General features: G+C 35.8%; 2 protein-coding genes across 2 annotated transcripts in view; one reads left to right on the forward strand and one right to left on the reverse strand.

Moving 5' to 3' along the window:
• LOC145238126 (gamma-tubulin complex component 2-like) overlaps positions 1 to 10123 on the forward strand; it is a 30664-nt gene extending 20541 nt beyond the window's left edge. The window contains exons 15-23 of the mRNA XM_080101196.1: positions 5050 to 5123; positions 5489 to 5610; positions 5897 to 6000; positions 6516 to 6636; positions 6972 to 7115; positions 7640 to 7762; positions 8718 to 8881; positions 9269 to 9436; positions 9517 to 10123. Coding sequence (XP_079957322.1) covers positions 5050 to 5123; positions 5489 to 5610; positions 5897 to 6000; positions 6516 to 6636; positions 6972 to 7115; positions 7640 to 7762; positions 8718 to 8881; positions 9269 to 9404 — 988 coding nt within the window. The 3' untranslated portion in view covers positions 9405 to 9436; positions 9517 to 10123. The remainder of the gene's footprint in view (positions 1 to 5049; positions 5124 to 5488; positions 5611 to 5896; positions 6001 to 6515; positions 6637 to 6971; positions 7116 to 7639; positions 7763 to 8717; positions 8882 to 9268; positions 9437 to 9516) is intronic.
• Positions 10124 to 10859: 736 nt separating this feature from the next.
• Positions 10860 to 11525, reverse strand: LOC145237726 (uncharacterized). Its single transcript, XM_080100697.1, has one exon. It carries the CDS (start codon positions 11523 to 11525, stop codon positions 10860 to 10862), a length of 666 nt encoding a protein of 221 aa, XP_079956823.1.
• Between the last annotated feature and the right edge of the window lie 2144 nt (positions 11526 to 13669).

Below are 13669 nucleotides of genomic sequence, written 5' to 3' on the forward strand. Positions count from 1 at the left end.
TGCCAACCTACCGCATACTTCAGTGATGTTTAATATTGTGTTTATTGTATTATTTTGCTACTTTGGGATTGGCAAGAATGAGTAGCACAGTCAGATGATTTTTGTTGTGAAATACCGTTTATCGAACGGCGATGTGAAGATAGTTTTGCCCTCCCCTGTATTTTTTCCTGCGGACGCCCATGGTCGCGACCCATAGGTTGGGAAACACGGGCCTAGTTCAGGGGTGGGAACCTGCGGCCTAAAGGCCACATGCGGCTATTTAGGGCACTAAGTGCGGCCTTCGATGGCAAAATACATTTACAAGATGTTGATATAACCGACTGCACCAGGCGCTGAAAAAAATAGACAGAAAAGTATGTTTGACTTTATTGCAGATTATTTTTTGATTAGTTCCAGGGCAGCGGTTTTCAAACAAGACTCATGTGGTCCCATAGTGGTACATAAAGCGATTTCCATAGTTAGGACTACCAAAAACTCCAGATTCAGCAATTTCTAGGTTAAATAAATCCTGAATGTTGTAGTGAAGATGAAAATGTAGTGAGGAATTTTTATTAGCTGGGACCGTAAGTCCTACAAACTACGCGGAAATAGCAAAACGACCATTCTGTAAGTCAAAATGTTTGAACATCACTGCCCTTGGCCTTGGAAATAGTCTATGCGGCCTACACGAGTGTCGATAAATCGTTTGATAGCTTTTATAAACAGAAAGGTTCCCCACCCCTGCTTTAGGTGGTCAAAAATCCGTTTTAAATCACTGGATAAATACGCGATTAATGTATCGAGTCAGGAATCCGGCCCGCCAAGTACTACATTTTCCCATATCAGGCCCGCCGACTGGAGAAGTTGCCCGCCCCTGTTCTAAATGAATTGTTGTTGTTTTTCAAATTCTGTTCTTAACCTCTTACTACAACTATTATCTCTAAATTGCAATCAGTTACTTCAATCTTTGTTGCAAAAGAGATGAGTCTGAAATATTTAATTATTTCTCAAAACGATTGACCTTTAACCTTTTCTTAGTAGCGCATTTTTAATTGAATATTTACAAGATCTTTCTGCCTATTGGTCTCAAAAAACTGAAGTATTCATTGGTTCTGTTGTCGTCCCAAACGCACAATCGGAAGTCGGTTAATAAACGTATCTTGTTGTTTTCACAACTGTACTGGGTCATTGTGTACAAATTAGTGTGTCAGTTACGTTTGTCTTTTTAAGCGATGTTTGTTATGATTCGGTGAAGTAGTGAACAATGTGCTACGTAGCAATTTAAATCGATGATGTAATTAGAGATAACATAAAAAAAACCTTTACTTATGTCGCTTTTGTCTCAGTTTATTCATTTTGGTGGTACGCCCATTGTTTTCATAAATTGGAACAAGTGAGACAAAACAGACCAAAAAATAATTGATAAAAAAGTCTTTCTTATTATGACTTTACTTTAACCCTTGCCATTCAATAATCGAGTCGCTAGCCAGGCAAAAGTATACTGGAAAAGGTTCATAGGTTATGGCAACAAACCTTGATCAATTATGCTTGATTAGGTTATAGTTTCGCACTGTTTCGTAATGTTACTCTCCAAATACATTGTTCTTGCTGCAGTTAGTAGGTTACAGCCGTTGTAAAAATACTTTTTGGGGGGCATGTGGGTGAACCGCTGGGTTATTCGGGGTCAAACTTCAGGAGGATCAAATTTGGACCAACAGCTAATCTCTGTTGCAGTACATTTTTGTCTATGTGAATTGATTAAGTAGAAATAATCTCCACTTGCAAATATGGCGAAATGATACTAGTCCAAAGTAGAGTTTTATAATTGTTTTTTCCAACTTCTTTTCCTGTAAAATGTATTGTCTCAAAGTTGAAATTAATTGATTTGATAGTTATTACAAAAATTTTTTTATTGCGAAAGGTTTTTCTTTGATCTATTGTAAAGCAAAAAACGAACAAATAAAACTTGAAACTTAATCTATTTCTGACTAATACCAGTTTCGAATCTATTTTAGGACCTGCTTCAAAGTAAATAATTCCTCACATTTATAACATTGTCACTTCAGATCACTTCGACAATAATATACTATAAACGACTTGACCTAGTAACAAAGTGCCTTGACCTAACTAAAAAGGACTAAACTCAAATGTGAGGTAAAAACGGCTACGTTTCCTAGCTAACTACGATATCGATTAGCCTATATGTGCCATTAATCTGCAACTACAAATAACATTCTAAAGTAACCGAATGCATAGCACCACATTGTATATCGCGCGAAATTCGAGAAACATATCGTTTTTGTGCAAAAAACGATTTTCAGAAAATGATGTCGTTCCTGCTGTATAAAGAGAACATGAAAAACCAACTAAAAATGACTTTCTGCAATTGCGCGACACTCCACAGAAATTACTTTACAAGGAAAAATACGACTGTCTTATATTTTTTTTACTTGCGCAATATGAACTTTGGCAAAATTAAAAAAAAATCGTTTCTAACCTTTGAGTCGTACCAGATATATTAAAGCCTCATCATTTGTCATGCGTTGTCCCTAGTGCGCAATAACCGGAAGTTAGGCTGTCATCTTTTCATCTTTGATTGTTTTTACTAAAGATTTGCTGCACGTCTGCCGGCGCACGTCATTATCACGATTTATTTTTAACAACTTGCGTATGGATTAACGACTGACCAGTTTTGACGCACTATTTAAAATAATGACTGTGTACAGTTTTTGTCGCTTCTAAAAATATGTCGTGGAGGACTGCACAAACCATTGTCTGGTAAAAGAAACTTAAAATTGAATTCAAAAATGTCATGCTAAGTTATGTCTTGCACAGTTAGTGTAACCAAGCAACGCGTACTTCTGTTTTTGTGTGTGATATTTTTGTAAGTATGTTGTATTAATTGTATTTCCTAATTTTATCAACGCAAGACATTCTATTAAAGCGTATTTTAAATTGCAAATACGTCTGAACATTTACATGGTAAACTCATTTTTTACAACTTCTTAACCAACATTCCAGAACAATGTATTTTAGACAAAAATGTTTTTTTGTAGACAAGTTGTTTGTTCGGTTTGTTTATCGATCAAAGTTTTATTTGTTGTTCTATCAAACTATACATCAATTACCTCTACGCATATCTACCTGTTTCAACTCCAATTAACTTAAAACTAAAAAAAGCCTTCAAATTGTCTTCAGGTTTTAACACTTATGTATTTTAGTATTTAGCACAACTCTTTTTCAGTCATTGAACTTATTTGAAACAAGGGTGTATCTTTAATGTAGTGGGCAGTAAGAAATTTGTTTACTAGGTCACTATTAAGTCAAAGTCACTAATTCAAGATCTTCAGTGTTGTTATTGCAGTTTATTTTTGTTTATGTGAGTTGATTAAGCAGAATCATTCTCCAGATGCAAATACGGCGAAAGGATATTGTTTTTTTTGCATAGAACCTGGCAGTGATTCTAAATCGTTGAAAACTTTCTTTTCTTAGTTTGTTTTCTAATCTTTTCCTAAATGACATACAAATCCCGAAAAAACCCAGCTTAAAACAAAACAAAGTTGTGCTTAATGTAGTTCTGTGGCTCCCATATTATCCTTTGGCCAAAATTAGGTTAACATTGGTGTTGCGACTTATGTCCTATTTAATTATTTTTTGTTTTAAAGGTATTTACCAGAATACATTCGTTAAATACTTAGTACAAAGTTAGATAGCTAGTGAGTTCAATTTTATTTCTGTAATGAGTCTGACTTTGTAGTCTGCCTGTGACATAGCAACTGATTTCTAATTACTATAGGAGGCATTTACAAAGCGTTATTTCTAAATGAAGTTCACATTACGCATGTACGACTGTTTCACAAGCAAGGCATGACGCCAATAAGAACTGATTTACCGCAGAAAATACACACGTTATATACCAGGGGTAGGGAACCTGCGGCCCGCTTCCCTTTTTAATGTGACCCACGTCACAATTTTGTTAAAGTAGGATGTAAAGAAAGAAAATAGGATGTAAAGAAGAAACTTTTGATGTACAGATATATTTCCTTGAATGATTTCGACATTATCGGTGATTTGTATTCAATATCTCCCCTTTCAACATTATGACGTAACCCTTTCATAATAATGATACACATTTAACCACATGCTCTATTTGTGACGTAACAGCCACTCGATTGTCTCTACTTGCAGTAACAATTCATTTGCCATGTAGTGTTAGTTTTAAATTTATTTTAGAGCTGTTAGCTTACTGTACAAATTGTTGGATCCTTGTATTGTTATTTAAAATTTAATCTTGAAAAAAAAGATCGGTGATGAAGCTAGTCAGGAGCGTTGAAATATCAAGTCACTTGAGTGCTTTGGGTATTTGACAAGGAATCAAAAACAATTGGCCCGCCCGAAATGTTGTGCAATTCATGCGGCCCGCAGTACTAAGTAGGTTCCCCACCGCTGTTGTATACACTGAAGACAAGTCTAGATTGACTTAAAAAAATGTGGACGTAAACTTAAAGAAATGGCGATTCACTCAATTTAAGGAAATACGAGTGACTTAAAGAAACTTGAGTGGTCAGCATAAACACAATGCGCCACCGCCCAGATTATCTCTGCAGTGATGCATTAAAACGTCGCGTGTTTACCCAAAAAGGTTGTGTCGCCCGCTGGCGTGATATGTTGACTTTTCCATGACCGCATATATTAATGCGTGAGAAAGTCAATTTACCTTCAAAATAAAATTTCGAATAAAGGCGCTGTAAGGCCATTTAAACCCATCCCATGGCTTAAGACATTCCGAATTTTGTGAAGTAAGCGACTTCCTATTAACCAAAGTGTTATGACATAATTCAATTGTCATTTTGGCATCGTAACAATTGGTTTGTTCCTCACTAGATGCTGTTAAGTTTCAAAAATCTTTACAAGTTTCAAAACATATACTACAAGTTTAAATACATTTGACTCAATAAAACGGTTTTGGCCAACAGTTCAGGAACCACTTTTGTAGGCAAAACAAAAATATCTGTGAAAGGCAGCCCTTTGTTTTTCATAATATTCGGACTATTGTTTTTCCTATTGCAGAATCGTCCTTTTAAACTACGACCTTATCACACAACTTGTTCGCATTCTGTCAATTGATACCGTCGAAGAAAAGGGTACGATTTTTTTTACATTTTTTAGTGTTATAAAAAGGCTGTTCTATGCTGTTCTTTTTCCATATATACACAGATTTTATTATTTTACGTAAAAGGGGCAGGGTCAATTTTATTTTGTAAACATCATGATCTAATCAAAAACCCAATACGTTTCCTCTGCTGTTCGACAACTTTGTAGCAAAATGCTGACGTTCTATTTTAATCACACGTTTTTGATGTAAAGACCACAAAATGTTGTAAATGTTGACCTTATAGCCAAGTTCTTTTGATGTTTTTGTCGCGTACATTAACGAGAAGAGCTTCGTTGCTTATATTGACATTAACAGTTTACACGTAAAACAATTCCTACAAATATTTTTCATCAGTCGTCAAGTCTCTTGATCCGACTGAACTGAGTCTAAGTGGATTGGAATCATTCGCACTTGATTACACCGTCCACTGGCCCCTGTCTCTTGTTATATCCAGAAAAGCTCTCACCAAGTACCAGGTAAACTGCCCAACACATGTTCATAAATAGTTTCACTATTAGCCGTGTAACTTATCCTTTTTTTCAAACATTGATTGATGACTGAAATATCCAAGTCGGTTTGTGGTTTACCACGTTCGGTAAAGTTTCAAAACATTACGATTGCATGATCAAGGAATGTTTTACCGATATGTAAAGAAAGTAATAATACAAAATAGTAATTTCTTGAAACATTACTTTGGCTCATTGCTAAAATGTTTGAAGAAAGTGATTTTATTGTCATTTTTACCATATTCTTGATTAACAGATGTTGTTTCGACATTTATTTTACTGCAAACACGTTGAACGACAATTAAGGAACGTCTGGATCAGGTTCAAGAGCCTAAAAAGGGACATGGCCGTTTCTCACAAGTAGGCTGTAATGCTATGCTGTGAATCAATTTACACATTGCCAAAGATTTATCGCAAATTAATACAGCCTTTTACTATAATGGGCACTTTAATGTGAATCGTAAATCAATTTACAAACTGTCGAATGTATATTTTTACTGCTGCTTCGAAAATAGGTTTTTAGGCTACCTACTTATTCATTTGTAGGATATACACAAAACCCGAAACCATTTGAAACTCACGTCACACTTGCAAAAAATTTGGTAACTGCATAGCAATCTTGAAACACAAAATCACTCGTAATTTACAAAAGTTTAATAAGGTATCTCTGTGTGTTTGATTTAGTATCTGTGTTTGGCCTCTGTCGCTGCGATTGCTTGACGATTGCAACGTTTAAATTTGCAATGAAAAAATATGTTAGGGTATTGTTACGATACGGCACGCCTTGCGGGGCATTTGTCTATAGCCAACATTACAATGCAAAATGTTTTGCACCTTTTCGCACAACGAAAGTTTAAAACTAATTTTTGTTATAGATTCGGGAAAGCGATGACCATCCTTCAGCGAATGCTTCACTTTATTCTTAACTTCGAGTATTACATGATGTTTGAAGTCCTCGAACCCAACTGGAATACGCTGGAAAAGAATCTTAAGACGGTAAGACCTAAGCATGCATCATAAACATATTGTATAGGTCTTGTCATAAACAAAGGATAGACCTTGGCACTACACCCAGCCTTCTGACAAGCAATATTAAACAAAGCCCAATTTACTCGTGTACCGAGAAAAAGTGGTTTGAATTGTACATTTAAACACGTAGTTGATGTACTTAAAGTTCTATAGTTCAACTTTTAGTCCTGCTTGACCTATCGGTAAAAATGACATTTTTGAAAACCTATTCCTAATTCATGAGTTTCACATTTTAATGGTCAAGGCAAGTGCATTGCGAAGTACTTGAATGCATTGTTTAATATTCCGAACTTGATCTATAGGCGGTAAATGTTGATGAGGTCTTGGACTTCCACACCGACTTTTTGCGTCAGAGTCTCCAGGATTGTCTTCTCACAAACACGGACTTATTAAGGTTGCTCAGCAAACTGCTCATGCTCTGTGTGGCTTTCAGTAACTTTATGCAGGTGAGCAAGCCTTGATCATGTCTTTTATTTCCTAAAGGAATCTTTTTGCCGAAACAATTGTGACATTACAGATTAGAAAAATACAGGACAGATTTATTTTTACCTTGTTCAGTACAGTTAGTGATGTATATATGAAAGCAACGTTGTGAAATTCGGCAGCTGTAAAATGTTTCCCTGGCAGAATTTTTTTTAAGTTATTTAAATCAAAGTAGAATCGACTGTCTCCATTGCTAAACAATAGCCTTTATTGCATGACAACTAACAAAAATGCAATTGTTCGCGCACGATCGTAATTATAATGCGCAATTTTGCATAACTAGCTAAAATCCTGCAATTAACTTTCGTTTTTCTGAAATACACAAGGACCGCGAGCCCTCGAAATAATGGCAAAGGGGCTGTTTGGAAAAAAAATAATGAAAAAGTTTGAGAACCACTGGTTTAGAATGTCATTTTTTAGTGGTTGCCAATGTAACGCTGCTCAACATTGCAATTCGATAATCCAGTAAATTTATTCTGTTCTGCAGAGTCTTAGTCGTCAGGTGGACGGACCGATGCTAGAGGAAAAGTTGGAACATATGACCTTGTCTGGTCCACCGACTGAAGACGAAAAAAGAATGGAATCCGACCGACTCTTAACAGCAACCAGGGTTAGAACTTAAACACAGACCATAGGGGTCAATATCAAATTCAGTTGGGCAAGCTTTTTTTGCGATTATCCAGAATCCTATAATAATGACAGGCTTCAGTTTGCCTCAACATATGAAGCCATTATAGGTCAAACGTGCACGAATATCTAATAATTTCGGTCGGATTATGAAAAATTTAGGTCTATATCTAATGTTACCGCTCACCATATGATTCTATCAAGAGAATTTTTTTCTGTTGAATTTGTAAAAAAAACTACTTTTCATTAAGCTGTTTTTACTCACTTAGGTAAGTCCTGCCCAAGGTTCTCTTTCTGGATAACATGTCTTTCTTTTTTTCGAAAAGAAACTTCTCACATGTCAACAAAAAAATCCAATGTCTTCCGTTTGGGTTGTTTTCTTCGTTTCACAACAGTGACAATGTACTAACAGCTTAAACGTTGTTAACTTTGCGGAGCAGCAGTATTTTCATAATTTGCCAAATGGTTTGTTCAAATGGACCAACTTAAATTGGTCGATTTTATTGCGCGCAATGAAAAAATCCTTTGTACAAAGTGGCTGTTGACAATACAAAGGCAAAATGTTCCTATTTCAGTGGTTCTCAAACTTATACCGATTACGTACCACCTGGCGTTTTTTTATCGCTGTGTACCACCTAACACCGAAATCTAGTTTGAATGGGTAGACCAACAGTTCTTCTCAAATACACTAGATAATTTGTGAAACCAACATGTTAGCGATTGCTTAAAAAACGTCCTTGATATTGGTTCTGCAAAAAACGTGCTGATCAGTTGGGTCAGTAGAGAAGCAATTCTTGGTGTGACTTGAATTAAGCATAGCCTAGAGCTACTCCCGTACCACCTAAAAAACCCTGACGTACCACAGTTTGAGAACCACTGCTCTATTTAGACAAAAACAAAGTGGGTCTAATTTAGTTATTTTTGTTTTTGTTCACCAGGAAACTAGCACGCATCTTGAAGACTTAACAAGCAGCGAAGAACATCTTGCTTCAGTTGCCACCTTCGAACGAAACTTCTCCACTGTGTTAAAGCAGCTGCTTCAGGACATAGCCTTTATCAGTCGTGAGCAAGGCCAACATTGTCTCTTCAATATCTTGCACAAGTGCGTAAAACAACATACAAAACCATATTTTTGTTTCGGGTTTGCTGTAACAACCAATTTTGCTTCACTTTATGCCTGTATTTTGAGTTTGCAAAAAGGAAGCATGAAAAAATCAAATTAAAAAAGTAATGGTTTTTTTAATTACTGCTGTTATAAATAATACACTTAATGTTTGATTTTTGTAAGTTTAAAAGAAAACCAAAAACTTCCGGGTCAAATTGTTGAGTCTAACACTAAAATTACCTATCTGTCCCATATGTTATTTTGAAAACAATTTCAAGCACTCAATACCTAAAAAGGGGAATAATTTTTTATCAAACTCTTAAATTTACCAACCTATATGTGAAAGGGGGAATGACAAAAATTCTAAACTCCGTCTATCTGTAGGTTGGACTACAACGGATTCTATCAGTCGCAAATTATTGAGGAAGAAGAAGGAACCGCTGATTCGACCACCGCAACTGACCTTATATCAAAACATCACAAGCAGCCATCACCAACTCTTTCAAAGCAGAATTCGTAAAAGTGGGCGCAGTTGCATTGTTTGTAGTTCAGGTACCGTTTACAAAACGTCTTATAATCAGGTAAAGTAGCGATTTTTCTATTTAATTTTTACTAATGTGTCACATTTTTAGGTGAAAGCTTGGAATATTACTTTGCCTGACGATTGCATGGAAAAGGTTGGAATCAATTGGAAAACGTTTGACACAATGGGATATATGTTGCAGCGGCGATCTTGCAAATGTTTTCATTTTGTATGCCCATGCTGATAGTACAGCTCATAATAAATCTATTTTCGAAAAAAACGTGATTTTTAACCATTTTCCACTAAGTCCACATTTCTCCACCGAAGTATTTTTCAGATTAGAAGGATGTTTAATCTAAAATTTGTGTCCTGTGTTTATACACATTTGGTCAGTCTGCAATGGATTAAAGGAACGGTTTAAGCTCAACAGATTTCCGCAGAAGAGACAGATTTATTGATCTCGTTTTTCGTCTTGGTAACAACAGAATTTTCTTTGAAAGATTAATGTTTAGTTTAAGCATGTAAAAATGCATCAGTTTTTTTTCTTTTTTCCCCTAATTGATTTCACGTTTGTTTGTTTGTTTTTGCGACTTTTTGTCTTAGTACATCAACGTATGATAGAAAAACGGCTGTTTCGCTAGGATTTAAGTGCTACGCACATCGACATTGTCCAAAAACATCGCGGAAATACACGTGGCACAGATGCTTGACTACAACGCCCTAAACAAACTTTTTTATTTGGGGACGTCATCGCCTTTTTAGCAGTTTTACGTAAGACCACTGGGAACAGATTTCTCGTAAGTGAGATTTTGATAGTGGGTTCCAGGTTGGGATTGCATTTGCTTGTAGAGGCCGGAATTTCTACCGTTTTGGTCCTTGACTTTTTGTTTTCTGCTTTTCTTGTCTGGTTTCGGCGGAGCCTCGACCTTACTCATGGAACAGTAACTCTCGCCTGATTGGGGGCGCTCGTCAAAGGAGCTAAGCCGGTAGGCTACATTGTTCTTGCTGCAATTTGTTGGTTAAAGGAGCTAAGTTTGGTACCCTGGGAAATCCCGATATTGGAACCTAGCCTAGGTTATGACACTTAATGGGAGTGTACGTTTAAGCATGGCGTTTTGGTCCCTAAATATCCCGGGATTTAAAAAGTGAAAATTTCTATCCCGGGATATGTCAATTTCGTCCCGAAATCCGAACCCTATAAGGGGCAGCACGACGAAGGGATTTAGTATGTGACCCATTGAATCAAAATATTTTACATTTGTTTGGTATTTAGAACTTTAACCCCCCATGATGTATGTGACTGACTGTTATTTAACACAACCATCTGTCACATAACTTTTAATATTGCATTAATTTGCGTCGCTTACACCACATGCGTTGTATATACGATAGCCTAAAGATAACACAGCACACAACTCACTAAAACATAAAATGGTTTTGGACAACTAGGTCTTACACCGACATTGTATCTTTCGTTGGTTTTAGCCATTTGTAATAAACAACAAGATCCACATGTGGACCAACATTCTTACCATGAAATGGTTTAGTCCCATCATAATCAACAAAGTCTTCAAAACGCGATCGCTTTAAAATCCTAAAGCCCATTTTATCAGCTATGCGGTGCATAAAGCTGTTAGTTGAATACATCCCAATAGCTTCACAACCTATTTCAACACCTTTTGCTACACTTTGGTTCAATAGTTTTGTTGCAAGACCAAGTCCAGCGTATTTTGGACTTACACACGCTGAACCAAAAGTCATGTAGGTTTTTGCTCCGATTTCTTGTCCATAATCACCAATTGTATTGATATAGCGATACATGATTGAGTCGCCAACGTTTGGAACCAAATGTGCTTTGTTTGGTGAAAGGGTATTCGCACACATAGCTATTAATTTGCCGGTGCTTTTTTCCCGAAATCCAAAAGACAAGTTGCATGCCAACATTCCATCTATTCGTGTCAAGTACGTATTGCATAATTCTTCTTTAGTCATTGAACACATTTGAAACAAGGGTGTATCTACAATATAGTGAGCAGTAACGAATCCCTTTACTAGGTCACTGTTTTCTGAAGTCAAAGTCATCAATTCTAGATCTTCAATGTTGTTGTTGTAGTTCATTTTTGTGAATATGAGCTGAATTAATCTCGTCGCAAGTTCGGCGAAATAAAATTTATGAATTTTTAGAAAAAAAATGTTCTTTTTCAAAACCTATTCCTGCAAAATGTGTTAGCCTATCTCAAGAGTTTGAATTTGGTTAATTGTATAGTTATTACAAAAAAAACGAGTACAAAAAAATCAAGTTGAATTTTATTGCAAAAGGTTTATCTGTATTTTATTGTAGAGCAAAAAAAAACGAACAAATTAAACTAAAAACTCAAAATTTTTCTTAATAATATTGTAACGTTCCACACGTTTTGTAGGTCACCAAATCAGTTTTATTATTACCTTAGTTTGTCTGTACGATCTTATTCAAATAGAATCCAACGATTAAACACGATAATTACAGATATAAAACACACACAGCAATCTAGCCACACCACGAGACAAACAGGCGACAACTTCACGTAATCTCGATACCAAAACTTAAACACAGAAATCATAATCGTTACAAATATGAATTGCAAATCTATTTTAGGACTCCGTTAAAGGTAAATAATTCCTTACCGTTATAACATTGTCACTAGGTTAAATACCATTGTATACAAAATCACTTGACCTGGTAACAGAGTTCCTTGACCTAGCTAAAGAAGGACTAAACCAGTGTTTCATACCGGAACGGAACGGAACGTTATACCGGAACGAAATAAATAATTTTTGGCTCAAATACCGGAACGAAATACCGAAATAAAAAATATTCAAAATACCGGAACGGAACGAAATACCGTTATTTTTTATTCCGGTATTTCGTTCTGGACATTTGACATGATACAATTGCTGAAAATTTTGCGCCGTTAAGCTATGATAAAAATTGAAGTTCCTACAATTTACATCCGTTTGACCATCATTGACAAATGTTATGTGACGTAACAACTACCGACAATAATTCTTGTGTGTTGCAACTTTCTTCCTTTTTTCGCTTAATAGTTGCAAAGACCACAAAGAAATGTCCGTTTGTTAAGACCGAAATACCGAAGAATACCGTTATAAATTTATTTCGGTCAGACCGGAACGAAATGAAAATATCGGTCCAGAACGAAATAACGAAATAAATAATTTGCTCAGAACGAATAACGTTATTTGGTTTCGTTCCGTTCCGGTATGAAACCCTGGACTAAACCCAAATGTGAGTTCGAAACGGCTACGTTTCCTAGCTAACTGCGATATTGATTATATGTGCCATTTGTCCGCAACTACAAATAACATTCTCAAGTTACGGAATGCATAGCAATTAGCAACACATTGTATTTCCCGCGAAATTCGAGAAACTTATTGTTTTTATGTCATCAGTTTCGAAAATATATTTCCATACATTGGAGTCGTTCATGCTGTATAAAAACAACATAAAAATAAAATAAAAATACTTTCTACAATTGCATTTATAAGAAAATAAAGCCTGTATTTGAAAAATTATGTAACTTGCGCAATATGAAAACTTTGGCAGAATAAAAAAAAACTTTTCTAACCTTTAAACAGGACAAGATATATTAAAGCCTCGTCATTTATCACGCGTTTACCCTGTTACGTAATAACCGAAAAGTAGACTGCCATGCGTTGTTTTTAAGAGTTTTTGTGCAGCCCGCAAAGTAACTTTCAGAAGTTACATTGATATAACCCATCTTTAGAAGTTACATTAAAATAACCCAGATATTATTATGCCATTATTTTCACACAAATTAATAAAGTACCGCTGGTTCTTGCACTCTGCTAGACTTTAATGATGCAATGTACACTTTATTGTCATGTTACACTGTAACAAATGTTTTAATAGACCGGCCCTCGACTACGCAAAAGTTTGTTTTGTGTCTTTAAGGGTGTTTGAGTTTGACACCCCCGCCATAACACAAACGTAACTAAGGTACCACAACGAAAAAAAAATGAAAACAATAAAGTAACGATGACTAGCAAGTAAATCAAAATACACAAGCAACGAAATTTCGCTACACTGTTGTTGGCAAAACAAAAATACCTGTTTAAAGCAACTCATTCTTGTATATTCTGATTGTTGTACATTTTGTTGCAGAATCGTCCTTTTAAACTATGGCCTTATCAGCTTGTTCGCACTCTGTCAATTGATACCGTCCAAAAAGAGTAACTTACACTGA

This window comes from Phallusia mammillata, chromosome 7 (assembly GCF_965637545.1).
Source record: "Phallusia mammillata chromosome 7, kaPhaMamm4.hap1.1, whole genome shotgun sequence".
Taxonomy (NCBI): Eukaryota; Metazoa; Chordata; class Ascidiacea; order Phlebobranchia; family Ascidiidae; genus Phallusia; species Phallusia mammillata.